We start from the raw sequence: 17,585 nt of genomic DNA on the forward strand, positions 1-17,585 counted from the left end.
GTGCCTTGCCTTAGGTGACACAACTAATAAATGTCTGAGGCAGGATTTTATCTCCTGTCTCCCTGATTCCCAGCCTAGCACTTATCCATTGGGCTACCTAGCTACCTTGGGACTTAATTCTACCTTTGTCAGCATGGTTGATTTACCCTAAATATGAGATGATCTAATTAAAATCTTTCACAATCAAGAATGAATGACTGATAGGCTTATTAATGTAATGAGAAAAACACTCACTGGATTGGGACCTGAATTATAACCCTAGCTTTACCTACTGAGATAGCTTCCCTGATGTTGTTTCCTAATCTTCCAAATGAGGAGTAGATGATTTCTGCAGTCTCTTCTAGTTCTAAATCTATTATCCAATGTAGAGAACTGGGAGATGGTTTCATTCTTAAAACAGGGATTGATTAACCCAAATCAATCAAATCATAAAATGGGTGCTATGGTGACATTTTTTGAACAGGGGGAATTTCAAAGTGGCCCTTACCAACGCCTGCTTTTCACCCCTGCCTCTAAGTATATATTCAACACAAGAAAAACAGGGGTTAATAACCTGGCATTCCATTTCTGAAATATCATCTTTTCCTGCCCTTGGGTGTCATAAAACCAGTGTTAAGAGTAATTAACTTAGAGCAATAAAGTCCCTGAATCATTGTACCAAAACAAACAACAATAACAATCCTTGCAGTCTTCTGGTAGTTTGCACTAAGATAAATATCGAAATTTTCCAGAACTGAGAGCTGTCCGTTCTCTTTTGAAGTATCTCCAAATTCTATACAGTGAACAGACCAGCAGTTTACTAGACATTTTATGATATTTGCTGTCGTTTAGCTCTCATTTCACCTATGAAGAGGTGAGCATCATTCAGTGGAAATGAAGCTTAAGAACAGACCCAGACATTAAAAACACAGTCATACGTACAGCAGTCTGAGTCCAGGCAGATTCTTCTGGACTCTGTACAACCAGCCTCAGAGTCCTTTAAGCCTACCTCAAACTACTTGAGCAGGATCTTTTTGACTTCTACCTTTCCTAGCTTAGGAAAGGTAATTTAGTTTAGGAAGCATGAGTGTCTGTCCCAGAAGACCTCAGCCCCAGCCAATGATAGTCTTGTCCTCTCTCTATGGTGTGAAAAATAGTTCCTTTAGCAAATATAGCATTTTCTGCACAGTTTAACGTAATTTGTCTAGGTACAATTTCTTACATTTACAAAGAGCATACAGTTTAATTAGTGAAGTAAACAATACCTAACATGCAGATAGTCACACTTTTCTTTTTAAAAAAAAATTCAGTGTTTATTTATTTTTGACATTCTTCTTTAAAAATTTTGAGTTCTGAATTCTCTTCCTCCCTTCCTGCCTCTCCCACACACATACACTGAGAAGGCAAGCAATATGATTTTTATTATACATGTTAAATCATGTGAAATATTTCCATATTAGCCATAGCACAAAAAAAAAGTGAGAAAATTATACTTCAATTTGCATTCAGAGTTCTATAAGTTTTTTCTTTGGATGTGGATAGCATTTTTCATTATGATTCCTTTGGAATTGTCTTGGATCGTTGTACTAGTCAGAATAGCTAAATCTTTCATGGTTAATTATCATTACAACATTGTTACTATGTACAATGATCTCCTAGTTCTGTTCATTTTACTTTACCTAAATAGATCTTCCCATGTTTTTCCAATACCATCCTCCTTCTTATACCACAATAGTATTCCATCACAATCATGTGCCACAGCTTGTTCAACCATTCCCCAGTTGATGGACATCCCCTCAATTTCCAATTTTTTGCTACCATGAAAAGAGTTTCTATAAATATTTTTGTATACATATGTCTTTTTCCTTTTTTCTTTTATCTTTTTGGGGTACAGACCTAGTAGTGGTATTGCTAGGTCCAAAGGTATATGTATAGTTTTACAGCCTTTTGGGCATAGTTCCAAATTGTTCTCCCAAATGGTTGGACCAGTTCACAACTCCACCAACAGTTCATTAGTAGTGTACCTATTTTCCCTCATCTATTCCAGCACTTGGCATTTCTGGTAGATGCCAGGTTGTTTTAATTTTTCTTTTTCTAATCAATAGTGATTTAAAGCTTCTTTTCAGATGACTATAGATAGCTTTGATTTCTTCTTTTGAAATCTGCCTGTTCTTATCCTTTGACAATTTATTAATTGGAGAATGGCTCTTATTTTTATAAATTTGACTCAGTTCCCTATATATTTGAGCAATGAGGCCTTACTCAGAGAAACTTGCTGTAAAAAATTTTTGATATTACTTCATTGTAGTATCTTTTATCAAAACGTACTTTCCCTGATTATCCCTTTTAATCAGGTCTATTTTTCCTTTTGTTTTATCTGAAATCATGATTGTTACTCCTGCCTTTTTTACTTCAGTTGAAGCATAACAAATTCTGTTCTATCTTTTATTTTAACTCTGGATTTATGTCTTTCTATTTCAAATGTGTCTCATAAACAACGTATTGCTGGATTCTGGTTTCTAATCCATTCTGCTGCTTCCATTTTATGGGTGAACTCATCCCATTTACATTCACAGTTATGATCTCTGTTTATTTCCCTCCATCCTATTTTCTTTTGTTTATCTTTCTCTCCTTTTTTATCCTGTTCCTCCTCAAAGGTCTGTTTTGTTTCTACCTATCACCTCCCTTAATCTGCCCTACTTTTTATCATCCTCCCCCCCCCTCCTTTTATCCCCTTTCTCTGCTATTTCCCTATTGGGTAAGATAGATGTCTATATCAGCTGAGTGTGTATAGATAGTCTTCCCTCTTTGAATCAGTTCCAATGAGAGGGAGGTTCAAACATTGCCTACTACCCCCTCCATTTTCCCCTCTGCTGTTAAAGCTCTTCCTTGCAGTTCTTTTATGTGAGATAATTTTTTCCATTCCCTTCCCTATTCTCCCTATGCATTCCTCTTTCTTACCCCTTCTTTTTTTTTTAAGATTATCCCCAATATAATTGATTCATACCTGTGTCTTCTGTCTGTGGAAGATCCGTACCAGCTGCACCCAGTGTCAGCAAAAGGCCCCCTGTAATATCTTTCTGACTAGTCATCTGATCCCCTTAGCATCTCTGGGCTGAGAGCTCCCAAAATTGCTTCTGCTGCTCTTTCAGTCACTTCCAAGGCCCCCAGCTGGTGCTACCACTGCATGTACTCTGGGCCATTCCCCCACCCCAGTGTCACAGACTTCTGCTAACCTTCTATGTTGTCTTAGGCTGGAAAAAATGTCTCACCCCAACCTTTTGTAGGTTCTGCTACATCAAAATTCAATTAAGCATTATTTTAAAGTTGTTTGGAGGGAAATATTGGGAGAGTTTGGCTGAGTTGCTACCTCTAATTCACCATCTTGGCTCCACCAGTCTGGCTTTTCAGTAATCCCTTCCAATTATTTTTTCTCCATTTTTAGAAAATGTGAATAAATGTAGTCGTTTGGACTTAAAAGAAACAAACACTGGCAGACACTATACCACATTAGAATTTACTCAATGATAGTTGTAATATACAAGCCATTTTGAAAGTCAAAGTTCTGGCATTAAAAGCTACATTGTGCATATCTGTGTGGCCGCAGATTTCTGCAGAGGCAACGTTTTAGCACAAAGTAAACCCTGAAATCAGTGTGTGAAGATACATTTTTGTTCCTGTGAGTTTAAACAATTTCAGTGTCTTTCATCTTGGGGAAAAATAAGCTTCTAAGGACCATCTGTATGACAGATGTGTATAAATTCAAGTTTATATGATAGTGTATGCATTAGCACCACAGAATTAGGGAAATTTATCTTTCTTTGGATATGTAGAAATCATAGCAACCTCCTCCCCACCTTTGGAAAGAGATACAGTAGTGGTTTTCAACACAAACATGGAACCTCATTCAACCCTATTCAATTTATTAGAAAAGAGATGTTCAATTGAACACAGCCCATTTGGAGCAGTGGTGCCAAATGGATCCCTGCAGTCTGCCTATTGACTTAGAAAAGCACAAGTTAACATTCTCTATCTTATGTTTTTATCTATTTTATTAAATGTTTCACAATTGCATTTTAATCAGGTTCAAGTCAGAAGTTTGATACCTCTGATTTGGAGTGTAGAGAATAAATTGATACTGAGCATTGCTAACAGCAAGGAAAGTTGAAGAAAAAGAAAGAATGAGGTTGAAACCATAGTCACAAATTAATGGCAGACCCATTACCTTAGGTATCAGGGAAGTCCATAAGGGACAGATGTAACTGTGCATGGAACTACAATATAGTTTCTTCCTAAAGAGGTGTATCATAAACACATCAAATCTTATAGTTTAAAGGAACCACAGAGGTCATAAAGTCCAATTACCTGCTGAGTAATTCCTTCTATGACATCTCTGGCAAATGGCTGTCCTGGCTGCATTTGAAGACCTTCAGTGATGGAGAACTCATTATATCCTAAGGCACTTGTTTTGCTTTTGGACAGCTCACATTTTTAGGAAACGGGTTCCCCATGCCATAATAATGTTGAGCTGAAATCCACCTCTTTATAACTCTCACCCATTGTTTCTAGTTTTGCCTTCTGGGAATGAACAAACTGATAAAAATTATTCTTTTACATGATAGTTCTTTAAATACAGGACTTTCTCTCTCCAAGTCTTTTCCATTTCCCTGAAATGTTCCGAGTGTGCCATGGTTTGAATCTCCTCACCATCCTAATTACTCTCCTTTAGATACATTCCAACTTGGCAATGTCCTTCCCAAAAAATCAGAAAATATTTATTGCATAGATGTAGAAGTATCCACCAATGAAGACATCTTTCTGCATTAGTATGCTCTCTGGTCTTCATTCAGTGTTTTACTTTATAGTTTACAGTGTCAGTGGACTTTTCTGCTCCCAGAATTTCTGCCTCTCCTTAGTTACTGTTTTCTCTTTCAGGTTCTATATTGAAAGCATTTCATACCTAAAGGATAATGCCACCATTGAGCTATTCTTCTTGAATGCAAAATCCTGCATCTATAAGGTAAGTGTTCTTTGTCAAGACTGAGAGAATTGTCTTTCTGAAACTCGATGGTGTCATTTAAAACTATGGTTTACAAGATTTCTGTAAGAAAGTTTATTGTATTGACGTATATATTTCTGAGTCAGAACTTTATACAACAAAATATGAGATGTTAAAGCTGTAGCTTCTGGGCTTATTTTCTTGTGAAATTTTCTTGGATTTCCTTGATAAGTGTCCAGGCAACAGATCTATGGATACCTGGAAGACAGTTCCTCGTTATATAACCCTAAAGTGGCTCATTTTGAAAAGTCTTGTAACAATGTGGATATTTACAAGAGCTTGGTTCAAGTTCTGGTTCTCTCACTTCCTTTTATATAACTATGTATATGTCACTTCATTCCTCTAAGCTCAATTTCCTTATCTTTTATGTGATTAAATAATGTTGCAATACTTATGAGAACTGCAAACATTAAGGCATGAAAAATGTATTAGCATTATGAAAACCATACTTTCTTGAGTGCAATGGAATGGGAATTAAAGGGAGAACTGAAAATTTCCTCATGGTGACAAATTCATCTTGGGAAGATTTCAGCCTCTGCCACCCTCTAACTTTTTCCATATGGTTTTGTGGTAGTTGAAGGAAATTAGAGAACTCAGTCAAACTCTAGCCAACAGTCAAATATAGTGCCAGCAAACATGGCACAGCAGAAGTAGCATCAACTTTAAAAATCACTGTTTATTCCCTCCCCTCTCTATAAAACAAATCAAACATATAAGGATTTGAGCATCAGATCAAGAGCTATTCAGGCTTCTGAGGACCCAATTATTCATTTTTCAGTTGTGTCTGACTCTTTGTGATCCATTTGGGGTTTTCTTGGTGAAGATATTGGAGTGGCTTGCCATTTTCTTCTTCAGTTCATTTTACAGATGAGGAAACTGAGGCAAACAGGGCTAAGTGACTTGTTCAGGGTCACACAGCTAGGAAATATCTGAGGTCAGATTTGAGCTCAGGAAGATGAGTCCAAGCCCAGCACTCTATCCACCATACTTGGTGGATACATATATGGCCCTTTATGAGAACCAGGTGAGGACAAAAGTTTAAGTGATGCAAGGGGCAAATGATAGAAAATATTGAATTGCTTGGATTATGGAATTCCTTATACCAAAATGGCACTCATTTGGATGATTCTATTTTAAAACTTAAATATTGGACAGATCATGAACAAGCGTCATGTCTGAGCTCACAAATTTCAGTAAAAGGACATCTGAAGGAACCCATCACAATTCTTAATTTTCCTAATGAGCAGGACTCCGTTGTAATGGAGAAAATGGAGGATCTAGTAGTTTTCATGTCAAAACAGGCTCTAGTAAGATTTCAAAATACTTCAATCCTGACCTTGTAAGCTTTAAAGAAATGTTGTCAAAATGATTCCCAATAAAGAGAATAGCCAGTTCTAATGGAAACCATACTATCAGAGTTCTTATCCTAGGTATGTGTACATATGGGAGCCAAAGTATACTGTTTTCATTTAGGTAGTTGCTGGCTTAATTAGAAGGAATTTGAGATGGTCTAGATTAAATACTCTTTTAATTTCACATCCTTTTTAGTATTATGTTTATTGGGGGGGATTCAAATGAACTTCCTATGTACACAAAAAAGTTGATATACTTGTGTGCTTTTAGATGCAGTCCTTGTGTTAATAAGTTTCACAGGACACAAAGGGCCCAAATATACCATGAGGAATTTCTTTGTCTCTCACTCCTCTTGCCTTCCCCCACCTACCCAGATAATCTGGGAACTTTCTGTCTGACACCATCCAGTAGGTTATTGGCACCTCCCTTTATAAGTGCATAAGGCTCAAAAAATAAACAGATTTATTTACAAAGAACACAAAGAGGGTCTATTAAGTCCCAGCTAAAATCTTACCTTCTATAGGAAGCATTTCCCTCTCCCCCTTAATTCAAATGCCTTCCCACTATTGATTATCTCCAATATATCCTACATGTAGTCAGTTTTTATAATTGTGTATTGTCTCGCAATTAGACTGTGAACTCCTTGAGAGCAGGGACTTTCTTTTTCCTTTCTTTGTACCCCAGCACTTAGCACAGTGCCTTGCACATAGTAGATATTTAATAAATAGTTACTGGTTGACACAAAGCCCAGTCACTTACACTATTGCCTAGGATAGGGCTCCAGCAGAGGGTTCCTATAATCATTCCTCCATATTAGACCTCTCTTCCATGGTTTCCTCCCTTCCACCCACCCTCTGCCTTCCCAGTGGTACTCTCTACCTGCAATTTGAGATTTCTTTTCCATTCCTCTGCCTCATACAGCTATGTCCCAGCTCATGTCATCAGTCCCTTTTTCCTACCAAAAATTCTCTCCTCTGCATTAGTTTGTGTAGATAGTACAATACTGTCTGCCTGTGATTTGCTGTATTACTTGTAAGGTAGAACCCTCTGTATTGCTCTCCTCATGCACATTAAATCGACTTAAGTTCCTGATAGCCACCACTAGATGGCACCAACCAGTCCCTTTGCTTTGGGAATCCCTCAAACCAGGGAAGAACACTCCATGGCCCACAAGCCATCAGAGTTGAGTTGTTTATCTCAAAGGCCACTCCAGAATTCTTTAAAAGGGTAAAAAAAATACAAAAATCTTTACCCTACCACTTTGCAATACAGATTATCCTATTTGTGAAAATACATAGAGCTGCCCAATTTGAAATGCCCTGCTTGGGGAAGTAATGGTTTTCCTTAACTGAAGCCTTCATGCAGAGGATGGAAGACCATTTGTAAGGGATATTACAGACAAGATTCCTATTCAACTATAAGTTAAATTAGGTGGCCTCAACTCTGAAATTCTTTTGATTTATTGAATACTTACATCCCCAAAATATTGTATGTACGTCCATTTTTGTACATTGGCTCATACTTTAAATGCAGTACAATATCTTGCTAGTTTAAAAAATTCTAAATAAAATGAACAATCACCTCCTTGCTTCCAATAATTCAAAGAGTTGTGATTTATTAAAATGTCCAGCTCCCTAGCACAGTGCCTGGCAAATAGTATATCCTTTATACTGATTGATTGGTTGATTGATTACACACTCATCCACTGACATAGTTTGCAAACCTTCCCATCACTCTCCTGCAGCTTAGGAGATAGAGAATCTAAAACTTCAGCACCCTGATGACAGCCAGGTGATCAGCTTATCTGAACTTAGGATGGTCCTGGGAGAACAGAGATCAAGAGATCAACTTGACCTCTACTCTAAGTCTTTCCAGCTTAGAAATAATGATAACCACAATGACTAGAACTTATATAGCTGTCAAGGATCACCTCTGTAACACAGTGAGGCATCAGAAGAGGATTTTAGTGAGACAATCACTTCCTCATTTATCTTATTTTCAGGTGCATGTTCTTTAACTGGATCAGGATGTTCAAAAACTAGAAGATGCCTGAATTTCATAGACTGTCTTTTAAATTACAAACAGACCTGCTTCTTCAGTACTTGATGAAGAGGTTAGAAGGATTCTAATCAGACCAAGTTGGCCAGACCTTCTTACTTAAGTAGATTCCGATTTGGGAATAGCAATAACTAGGTTGATTCCATGTAAGAACTGTTTAAATTCTAATTGAATTAATCTTATCTCTTTGGTCATGCAAATACTCTGCACATATTAATTACATCATCGTGCAAAGATCCTATGAAGTAGAAATTCTCTCTCTCTCTCACACACACATACACACATACACACACACATACACACACACACACACACACACACACACAAGCATGCGTTTAAAAGATGAAAAAACTAAGACCCAAGGAAGCTGTACAACTTGCCCCAAGTCACAAAGTCACACGTATGGTACAAGGAAGACCCTTGGAGGAGGGATTTGAACTCTGGTTATCTGACTCCAAGGCCAGTGCTGCTTCCATCATGCCATGTTCCTTTCAATCCAGTCTCTTTGCCTTGTTGATGTGTGTAGGGAACAGCACCTATGTACAGTACAGCATCATGCAGGCCTGGGGTATGAGAGGGATGCCCTTGTATTTCTTTTGGCTACAATTTCCTTTCTCAGCTCCCTGGAAGAAATAACTATCACCTCCCACCAGAGGGCAGGCTTGGCAACAAATTGAATACTTGAATGGAACATTCAACCAAGCTGTACTTACAGGAATAAACACGAAACTGAGGCTCTCAGAGTGGAGGACTTTCTCACTAAAAAGTTGTTTGGTGTAATAAATGTGCGCGCGCACACGCACGCACACATGAGCACACACGTGCACACACATGCACATACACGCGCGCGCACACACACACACACACACACACACACACCTCTGACCTATTTATCATTTTTCCAAGCCTGTGACTTCATCCCTGGAAGCTCCCTCTTCCAGTATACATCAGCATATGAACCTGCATGACATAGGTCACAAAGTAAATTTGAGTCCTGCCTCTGACACTTATTAGCTGTGTGACTTTGGCCAATTCACTTAACATCTCTGAGCCTACAGATTGAGTGTGTGGGGCCAGGCCTCCCCAGGACCCCGTTAGCTGTAAATCTATGATCCTACTAAGTATTCTGCAGTTTACAGACATAGACTTGCCTGGAGCATTGTGAGGTTAAGTGACTTACACAGGATCACACAGACAGTATGTGTCAGAGGCAGGGCTAGGACCTAGATTAGACTGGAAGGCAGGCCTTCTATCCCCAGTGCACTCTGGCTCTTGCCTAATATTTATTATATTATGTTAAAATGAAATTTTCCCTGTGCAGATTATTGAGCTATAGAAATAAGGTGCTTGATGCCTCTAAACAACTCACTAGAGTACTATCACAGCTTTCCAACAGGAGGATAAGGCATTGGTCATTTTTATATGTTAGGAGCTGAGGACATGGGGAAAGGGACTCAGAGTGGAGCTAAAGTAACAGAAAAGTAAGAAGCAAAATCAACCCTGGGATTCTTTCCAAAATCAAAACGAATTCTAAAAAAGCCCCACACACTATGAAATGGCAGCCATATAGTTGTGTAGTTACATATGGCTTAATTGCTTTTAAGTCTAAAATTTTTAAGCCTTCCCCAACTTTGGAACTCGAAAGGAAGTATGCTATTCTAGGTACAAAGATGCAGCACTCTTCTTTCTCCCCAGCCCCCATCACTTTGTTATGCACCTTTTTAAACTTCCTTTACACTACTCTGTCTTCCTCTAGTAACCCATTCATTTTATCCACATTTTTAGGGACTGTCATTTTGAGCCATGGCACTAATCTACAGATCTACAAAATTGAATGAGAACTTAACTTGCCTCTACATTGTCCATGTAGAGGTAATGATTGATATTTCGAACCAAGCATGTCTCAAAGGCAGGGCCTGGATAAAGTCACTCTGGTATTGAACCAGGGTACCAACAAATTAAAAGGATCAAAGGACCTCCAGTGGAAGGCAGCCCAGAGCTCACCTACTCCTATCCATGCAAGAAAAATAATTTCCTCTGCAATGCCCCTGACAAAAAATCACCTTACTCTCATTTAATGACTTCCCAGTGATGAAGAACTCACTCCTTACTGAAGCAGCCCATTCAACTGGGCATATTCTAACTGTTGGGAAGTTTTTCCTCATATCTTTCCCTATCTACAGCTCTCATCCAACTGTTCCTAGTCTAGCCTTCTGGAGCCATGTAGAACAAATCAGATCCCATTTCCACATAGCATCCCTTCCAATACCTAAAATATTTCAGGATATGTGTTAATGGGGAATTTTGAAGGCTCATATTTCCTAATGGTCAAAGAGTTCCTCTTCACAATTTGCACATTGTTGATAAATAATATCTGTATCCCTTCCCCCATGTCCTTGGTTCCTAATATTAAAAAATGACCAGTGCCTTATCCTACTTGAAAGCTGTGATGACGCTCTAGCAAGCTGTTTACTTCTGTGCTTAGATGGATATGTGATCTCATTGATATAGTGCAGGGTGCAAACTCATAGCTTCCTTTTCATCCGGTGTTAGTCTTGCCCATGCCTTCCTATGAATTCTCCATGTATCACCTACCCAATATTCTGAACTGTTCCTCTAGGTCTTCTGGTTTTACATGGGTATCATCATAGCACATGGGCCATCCACCTGTTCTTGCTGTCGATACATAATAGACCCATCTGCTTTTTCAGTCATTTATATCTTTCAAGAGAACTTTGAAAAACATCACTGACACATTTTGGTCTTAAGTAATAGATGCTTCTCAACAAATGCCCAAACACCCCAACAAAGCACATTCCACAGAAGTTAATTTATCTATTGTTATCAGAAACAAGGAAACCTATGCATGGTGCTAACATTTCCATTTCACTGGAGTTTTTGTTTCCTTTAACTATTAACTTCATTTACATGATTTTAGTGATTCTGTATATCCTTTTCGCTCTTCTTTATTGCTTCTCTTACTTTCTAAAAGAATTTCTATGTTTCTTTTAATTCTTTGTCTATTATTTATGTAATTTAATACCTATAGTAATATAGTATATATTATATTACGTTATTATGTTATATATTATATTGAGAAATATATTACATATTATATTATTATATATAAATATATAGTACTATAGTAATTCCTTCTAGTACAGGAATATTACATTACAACCATATGCCCAAGTTTGTTGAGGCATTCCCCATTCATTGAGCACATATTTTTCCCAGATTTTTGTTATCACAAATAGTGCTCCTATAAATACTTTTGTGCATATGGATTTCCTTTTGCTGTCAGTAACCTTCTTGAGTCATAGCTCCAGTAGTAGAAGCACTGGTTCAAAAGGACATGAATGATACAGTCATATCATTTGCATCATGCCAAATTTTTTCCTGGAATGGTTAAACCAATTCACAGTTGCCTGGGAAATGAAATCCTGTGCCTGTCTTCCTTATAGTCCCTCCAACTATGAATTTTCCCATATTTTAGAAGCTTTGCTAGCTTGATGTATGATATAATAACTCAGGGTTACTTTAATTTTGCATCTTTTTGATTGTTATTTTTTTTTGAACAATTACACAAATAATTGCTGATGGCTTTCATTTCTTCTGTTCAAACAGCTGTCCTATTAATATATTTTAGATGTCATCTTGGGCCTAGGCTGCAGTCTAGTTCTGCCTACCACAGGACTCTCCCCATGCTCCTCTCCCCATGCCCACTGGCCCCATTCTTTCTTTGAATATTTAAGTAGCACATGATTTGCAGCCATGCAGCATCACCAGAAGATACCGCATGGTGTTTTAAAAGATAGATTTTTGATTCATGGAGAAGCTTGGAGTCATTAAAAGCACTTCTTGTGGTTGTAGAGTTGTTTCAGTCATGTCCAACTCTTTGTGACCCCATTACTAGAGTGGTTTGCCCTTTTCTTCTCCAGTTCATGAGGATGAATCATCCTCATCCTCCAGATGAGGAAACTGAGGCAAACAGAGTTAAGTGACTTGCCCAGGATGGCATAGCTAAGTGTTTGAGGCCAGATTTCAACTCAGGAAGATGTCTTCCTGACTTCAGGCCCTACTCTTTATAAACTGTGCCACCTACCTGCGCCAAAGCACTCTACCTTTCTCAGACACTGCCCCAAATTTACATTTCCCAAATATAAGATAGCCAGTTTGTTTCCTCTTAGTCAATTCTAGATCCATTTTTTTGTCTATCTGCATTTTTTTCCCATGATTTATACACTAAAGAAAGCTCTATAGACTGTTCACCCAGTGGCATAGCATAGTTTGAACAGTAGGCCATTCTTTATCCTTTTGATTAAACTCTCTTGAGTGATTTGGGAGTCAGTCAGTCAGTTAATAGGCATTTATTAATGTGTAAGACACTATGCTGATCCTTTAGGACAAAGAAAGACAGAAACAAGGAACCCGAGTTCAAATAGCAGCCAGGTGGTTCAGTGGGTAGAGCACTGGGCTTGGAATTGGGAAGGCCTAAGTTCAAATTCAGCCTCAGCTGGCTTAATGATGCTGGGTGAAACATTTAACCTCTCTTAGCCTTCGTGTCTTCAACTGTAAATTGGAGATAATTAACAGCACCTACCTCACAGGTTTTTATATGGTTTAAACAAGATAATATTTGTAAAGCACTTATCACAGTGCTTGGCACATAGCAGGGTTATCTAAATGCTTGTTTCCTTCCCCTAATAATGGAGATGACATGCAAATAACTACTTATATACAAAATATCATGTAATGCCATAGGGAAGACACTAGCAGTAGGGATGAGAGAAGGCTTGAAGACAATTGACTTTTTGAGCTGAGTCTGAAGAAAATCAGGGAAGCGGAGAGATAGAATTAAGAAGGAGAACACTGCAGGGTGAAGAACAGTCAGTACAAGATTGGGAAATTGGCACGTGGTCTTGATTTTGCTCAGTTACACTTCCCACCCTTGTTTACTTTAGAGCTACTGCACAGCTTTTTCATGAAGCATATAGACACTGTGATGTTCAAGTCTCAATGAGATTGCTCCATTGTCTTTGATGGAGAAGAGAGAATTAGAGAAATCTGGACACATCTTTTCTATTTTTTGCCTCTGGTCCTTCCAGTTTCGTTCCCCTTTAAATGCTTTCAGGATGATCTCATTTAATTGATTTTCTTGACAAATATTCTGCTATTTTCTTTTTCCCTTTTTCCTCCTAATTCTGTAAAATTCTGATCATCTTCTGCAAAATTTCACAAACATATCTGTATTCCAAACTGGCATTCCTTTTCCCTGACATTTTCTTTGTTTGGCAAGGAGATCAAGCATTTGCTAATTTGGGCAGGTTCTACATTCTTTTAACTTCCCCCTGTGGGCCATTGCTTGACATCACTTAAACTTCCTTAGGAAATGGTGACAGAATTTGTTGTCTGTCCCCTTGTCTGTTTCTCTATTTTGTCTTGGAAAAAATGTATTTAAACAGTTTAAAGCTTTTCATTTACGTGCTATGTTTTTTTTCATTTTTATTGTTACAATTCAGTGTTCATTTCAGTCTTTACTATAACCAGACTGTATAGAAAAAGCCAATTCAGAAATTTCCATGTTGGTGATCATTTTTCCTGTCTGTTAAAACATAGGTATTTTAATTTTTTTGTCACATTCCTTGTTGCTCCCCATGTTGTGTGCCTATCAAATTTCCTCTTAAAGAAAATACCCATGGTATATGGTCCCTAGGTTTCTGGGTTACCTATAAACTTTAATTTATTTTACCTATAAACCTATGTTTAGGAACTTTAGTTTCCTGAACACAAGCCATATATTTCAATATTTTTTTTTTTTGCAACTTTCCCTGTTGCATCAAAGTTACAAAGTATTTAATTATATATTGATTTCTCAATTTGCTGTTTTAATCAAATTTTTCTTAGAATTCTTGTACCTGCTCATTCGCTGTAACACATGCAAACTCATAAGCTATAATTATTTTCACAGTGGTCTTTTTTACAGGTGCTCCTGATGAGCACCACATACAAAATGACTGCATGTATCCCATGAAATGATGTAGATACATGATAATATCAACTCCACCAGCTATTTTATTGGCTTCTCCAAGGAGAACCTGGGAGCTAAACTTTTATTTAGCTTCAACTTCCTTTTGTCTTCTAGTTTCATTTTTATTAAAAATGCCACAACTAAGGTGGGGTGACTATAGTTTTGCCTTAGGGTGCATGCATGTAGAGAACACTTACAACACTTGTGTACTTCAATAGCATAGAAACTACTAAGCTTAGCACTTAGCAAGAATAAATAATTAAGAGAGGAACCTACAAAATGGCCAACTTATTCCCTTGTACCTTAGGTTATCTCCTCCCTCAGCCTACCTGCCTAGCTCCCATCACCACCATGTCCTCTACATTAGTGACTTTACTTAGGATCTCTGTCCTTCCCCTGGGATATACCCAGGCTTTCTACACCCTTATATTCTCCCATCCCCCACTGAATATCACTTTAAAAACTGATTTGAAAGAGCCTTTCATGATACTTACTCTGGGAAAAAAAAATTTAGCCTTGTCTGTGCCCCCAAAATGATATATATGGCTCTGGATTCAGTTCCTGTAATACAATGTCCATTCATTGTTACTGTACAAATAATACACATTTGGTATACTAATAGTTGGGCTAATGTTTATAGATAATCTAAAAATTACATGTTTCTCAGCAAAAGAGGAATAACTAGGAATTTCTTCACTTGTCAGGGCGGGACAGGGGGAGCAATTGAAGACAACACCCCCTCCCATTCACATATTGTGGAGACAAAAGTCTGTGAGAGGATAAGGGGTGGTATAAGACAAAGTAGGTAGGAAACCTCAGAGTCCTGGACCCTCTACAAAGGTACTGTTCTTGGCAAGTGGAAGTTCCCTTCATAAACCTGGGCTTTCCGTGAATGGGAAGTATTTCAAGGGCTGGACCATCTGGGAAACAGAGATTAGGCTGCTCTGGGATGGCACAGTTCTGTGAATTTCATTCCTGATGGCAAAAGAGGGCACTGAAAGAAGCCTGGAGCAATCTAATGGCAGGGACCAGGTTTCTGTGGAGAAGTTCTCTTTGGTCTTCAAGCTATCCCACTTCCTTCCAGGAAGCATAATATGATTCTTGCCCCATTCTCCAAGAAACAATTTCCCTAGAGGATGGTGCCTGGGAAAAGTCTTAGCTGCACCACCTTAGTGATAACTCTTTTTAGCACTTCCTGCCCCCCTTTCCCACCACTCAATTGCTAGAAGAGGGATACCCACAACTAAAGGTCATTTTGCTTTTTTATTTGATTATTAGGTTGCTATATCAAAGTGGTTTATCACGTACTGATCAACCTATCACTAGGCTTCTTGCATTTACACAGTCTGGTTATCAAAAAGTAGAATTACTCTCTCTTGTGACTATCTTCAAAACTTTAAAGGATATTAGAACCTTAAACCTTGTTCCCCATTGGCATGGCCTTTGAGAACTTAATGGCATCTCCCTACCATGATATGCCATCAGGATCAGACTTTGGTAAAGGAACATTACAATGTCATAATAAATATAACAATATCTTATACTCACATAGTACATTATAATTTGTAAGGGACTCTCATGTATATTACCAAACAAGACCAAATGAGATAACATATGTGAAGTTCTTTGTAAGACATAGTATTATAGTACTATCAAAATGTCAGTTACAAGTAATATTATTTTGTTTTAGCTTCTCAGTGTTAAGATAGTTGTTATCACACCCAGTTTAAAGATGAGGAAACTAAAGTTTAGAATGATTGACTGATGTGCTCAAGATCATACTGCCTGTAAATGATGGAGCTCTATCTAAAGCTCATATCTTCTGACTTCTGACCTATACACTTTACCATATTGTGCCCATCTAGCTACAGGTCAGCTCAGTGGCACAGTGGATAGAGCATTGAGCCTGGAGTCAGGAAGACCAGAGTTCAAATCTGACTTCAGACATTTACTGTGTGACCCCAGGCAAGTCACTTAACCCTGTTTCCCTCAGTTTCCTCATCTGTAAAATGAGCTGGAGAAGGAAATGACAAAACACTGCAGTGTCTTTGTCAAGAAAACCCCAATAGGGCTCATGAAGAGTCAAACATAACTGAAATGACTGAACAACAATAAACTTTAGACCTCTAAATATTTGAAGACAATTCTTTTCTCTTCGCAATTTAACAAGACATTTTCTTGAATTGTTTATGTGGTGATGATTTATGTGGCATCATCCACTCTCTTTCTTCACTCTTCTATGTCCCTGAAGCACCTGCCATCCCAGATGTCAGAGGAAACACAGAGTAGAGACCACTGTTTATCACCCAGTGGCTCTGAATTACTTAACTTGGGTTCTAGTAGTATTGTTTACTACTCCTTAGATGAAACAACTCTCTATGGGGTGAAGACTCTTCAGCTGTGCAGGTGCAGTCACTGTTTCATTATTCCTACTTACTCTAGATCTTGCCTTTGCTTCATATGGTATTCCAAAGGAAATCTAAAAGCTTGTGATGGGGGTTCCTATGCCATGTGGTTTCTACACCTCTCACCTGCCCTAGAAGCATATTTGTTTTTCATTGCTTTACCACTTTGATGGTTAGGGAGGGTTTTAAAAGAATCCTGGGAAGAATAACATCCTGAGAAGCAGCAGAAACTCTGGGCTTAAGTCCTGTCTCCAACACTTACTAGCTATGAAACCATGGTCAAATCTCTTAGCTTCTTAGTGCCACAGACAATTCTCCAAAACTCTAAAGTTACAAATCTTCACAAATGAAGGGGAGTTTTTGCTTTTATTTTCCACTGGAAGTCTTCCATACTGCTGAAATCACAGATCTGGAAGTTAGTTAGATATGATTAGATAGACATATAGGTAGATAGATATGATTAGATATAGGCAGTCATATGGACTGATAGATTCCTGAAAAATGCTTTATATGTCTACCAAATTTCATTGTTCATTTAAGTTCAACAAATCAGGGGGTTTTCTCTGCACAATGATTGAAGGAGGAAAGAAAAACCATATTCCTGATAAGTACACTTCTTTGCTCCCGTCACTTTATATACTGCATCCACTCTTCATCTCCCCTGACTTATATGTATATGAAGATTAAAAAAATGCCCTCC

The 17,585-nt window shown here is 38.0% G+C and overlaps 1 protein-coding gene across 7 annotated transcripts in view; it reads left to right on the top strand.

The window, feature by feature from the left end:
* The window catches only part of FRMD4A (FERM domain containing 4A), a 547,164-nt gene that overhangs the window by 387,585 nt on the left and 141,994 nt on the right, over positions 1-17,585 (top strand). For all 7 annotated transcript variants that reach the window (XM_072653270.1, XM_072653269.1, XM_072653267.1 and 4 more), the window contains one exon: positions 4,915-4,999. In XM_072653270.1, coding sequence (XP_072509371.1) covers positions 4,915-4,999 — 85 coding nt within the window. The remainder of the gene's footprint in view (positions 1-4,914; positions 5,000-17,585) is intronic.

The sequence above is a fragment of the Notamacropus eugenii genome, chromosome 3 (assembly GCF_028372415.1).
Source record: "Notamacropus eugenii isolate mMacEug1 chromosome 3, mMacEug1.pri_v2, whole genome shotgun sequence".
NCBI lineage: Eukaryota > Metazoa > Chordata > Mammalia > Diprotodontia > Macropodidae > Notamacropus > Notamacropus eugenii.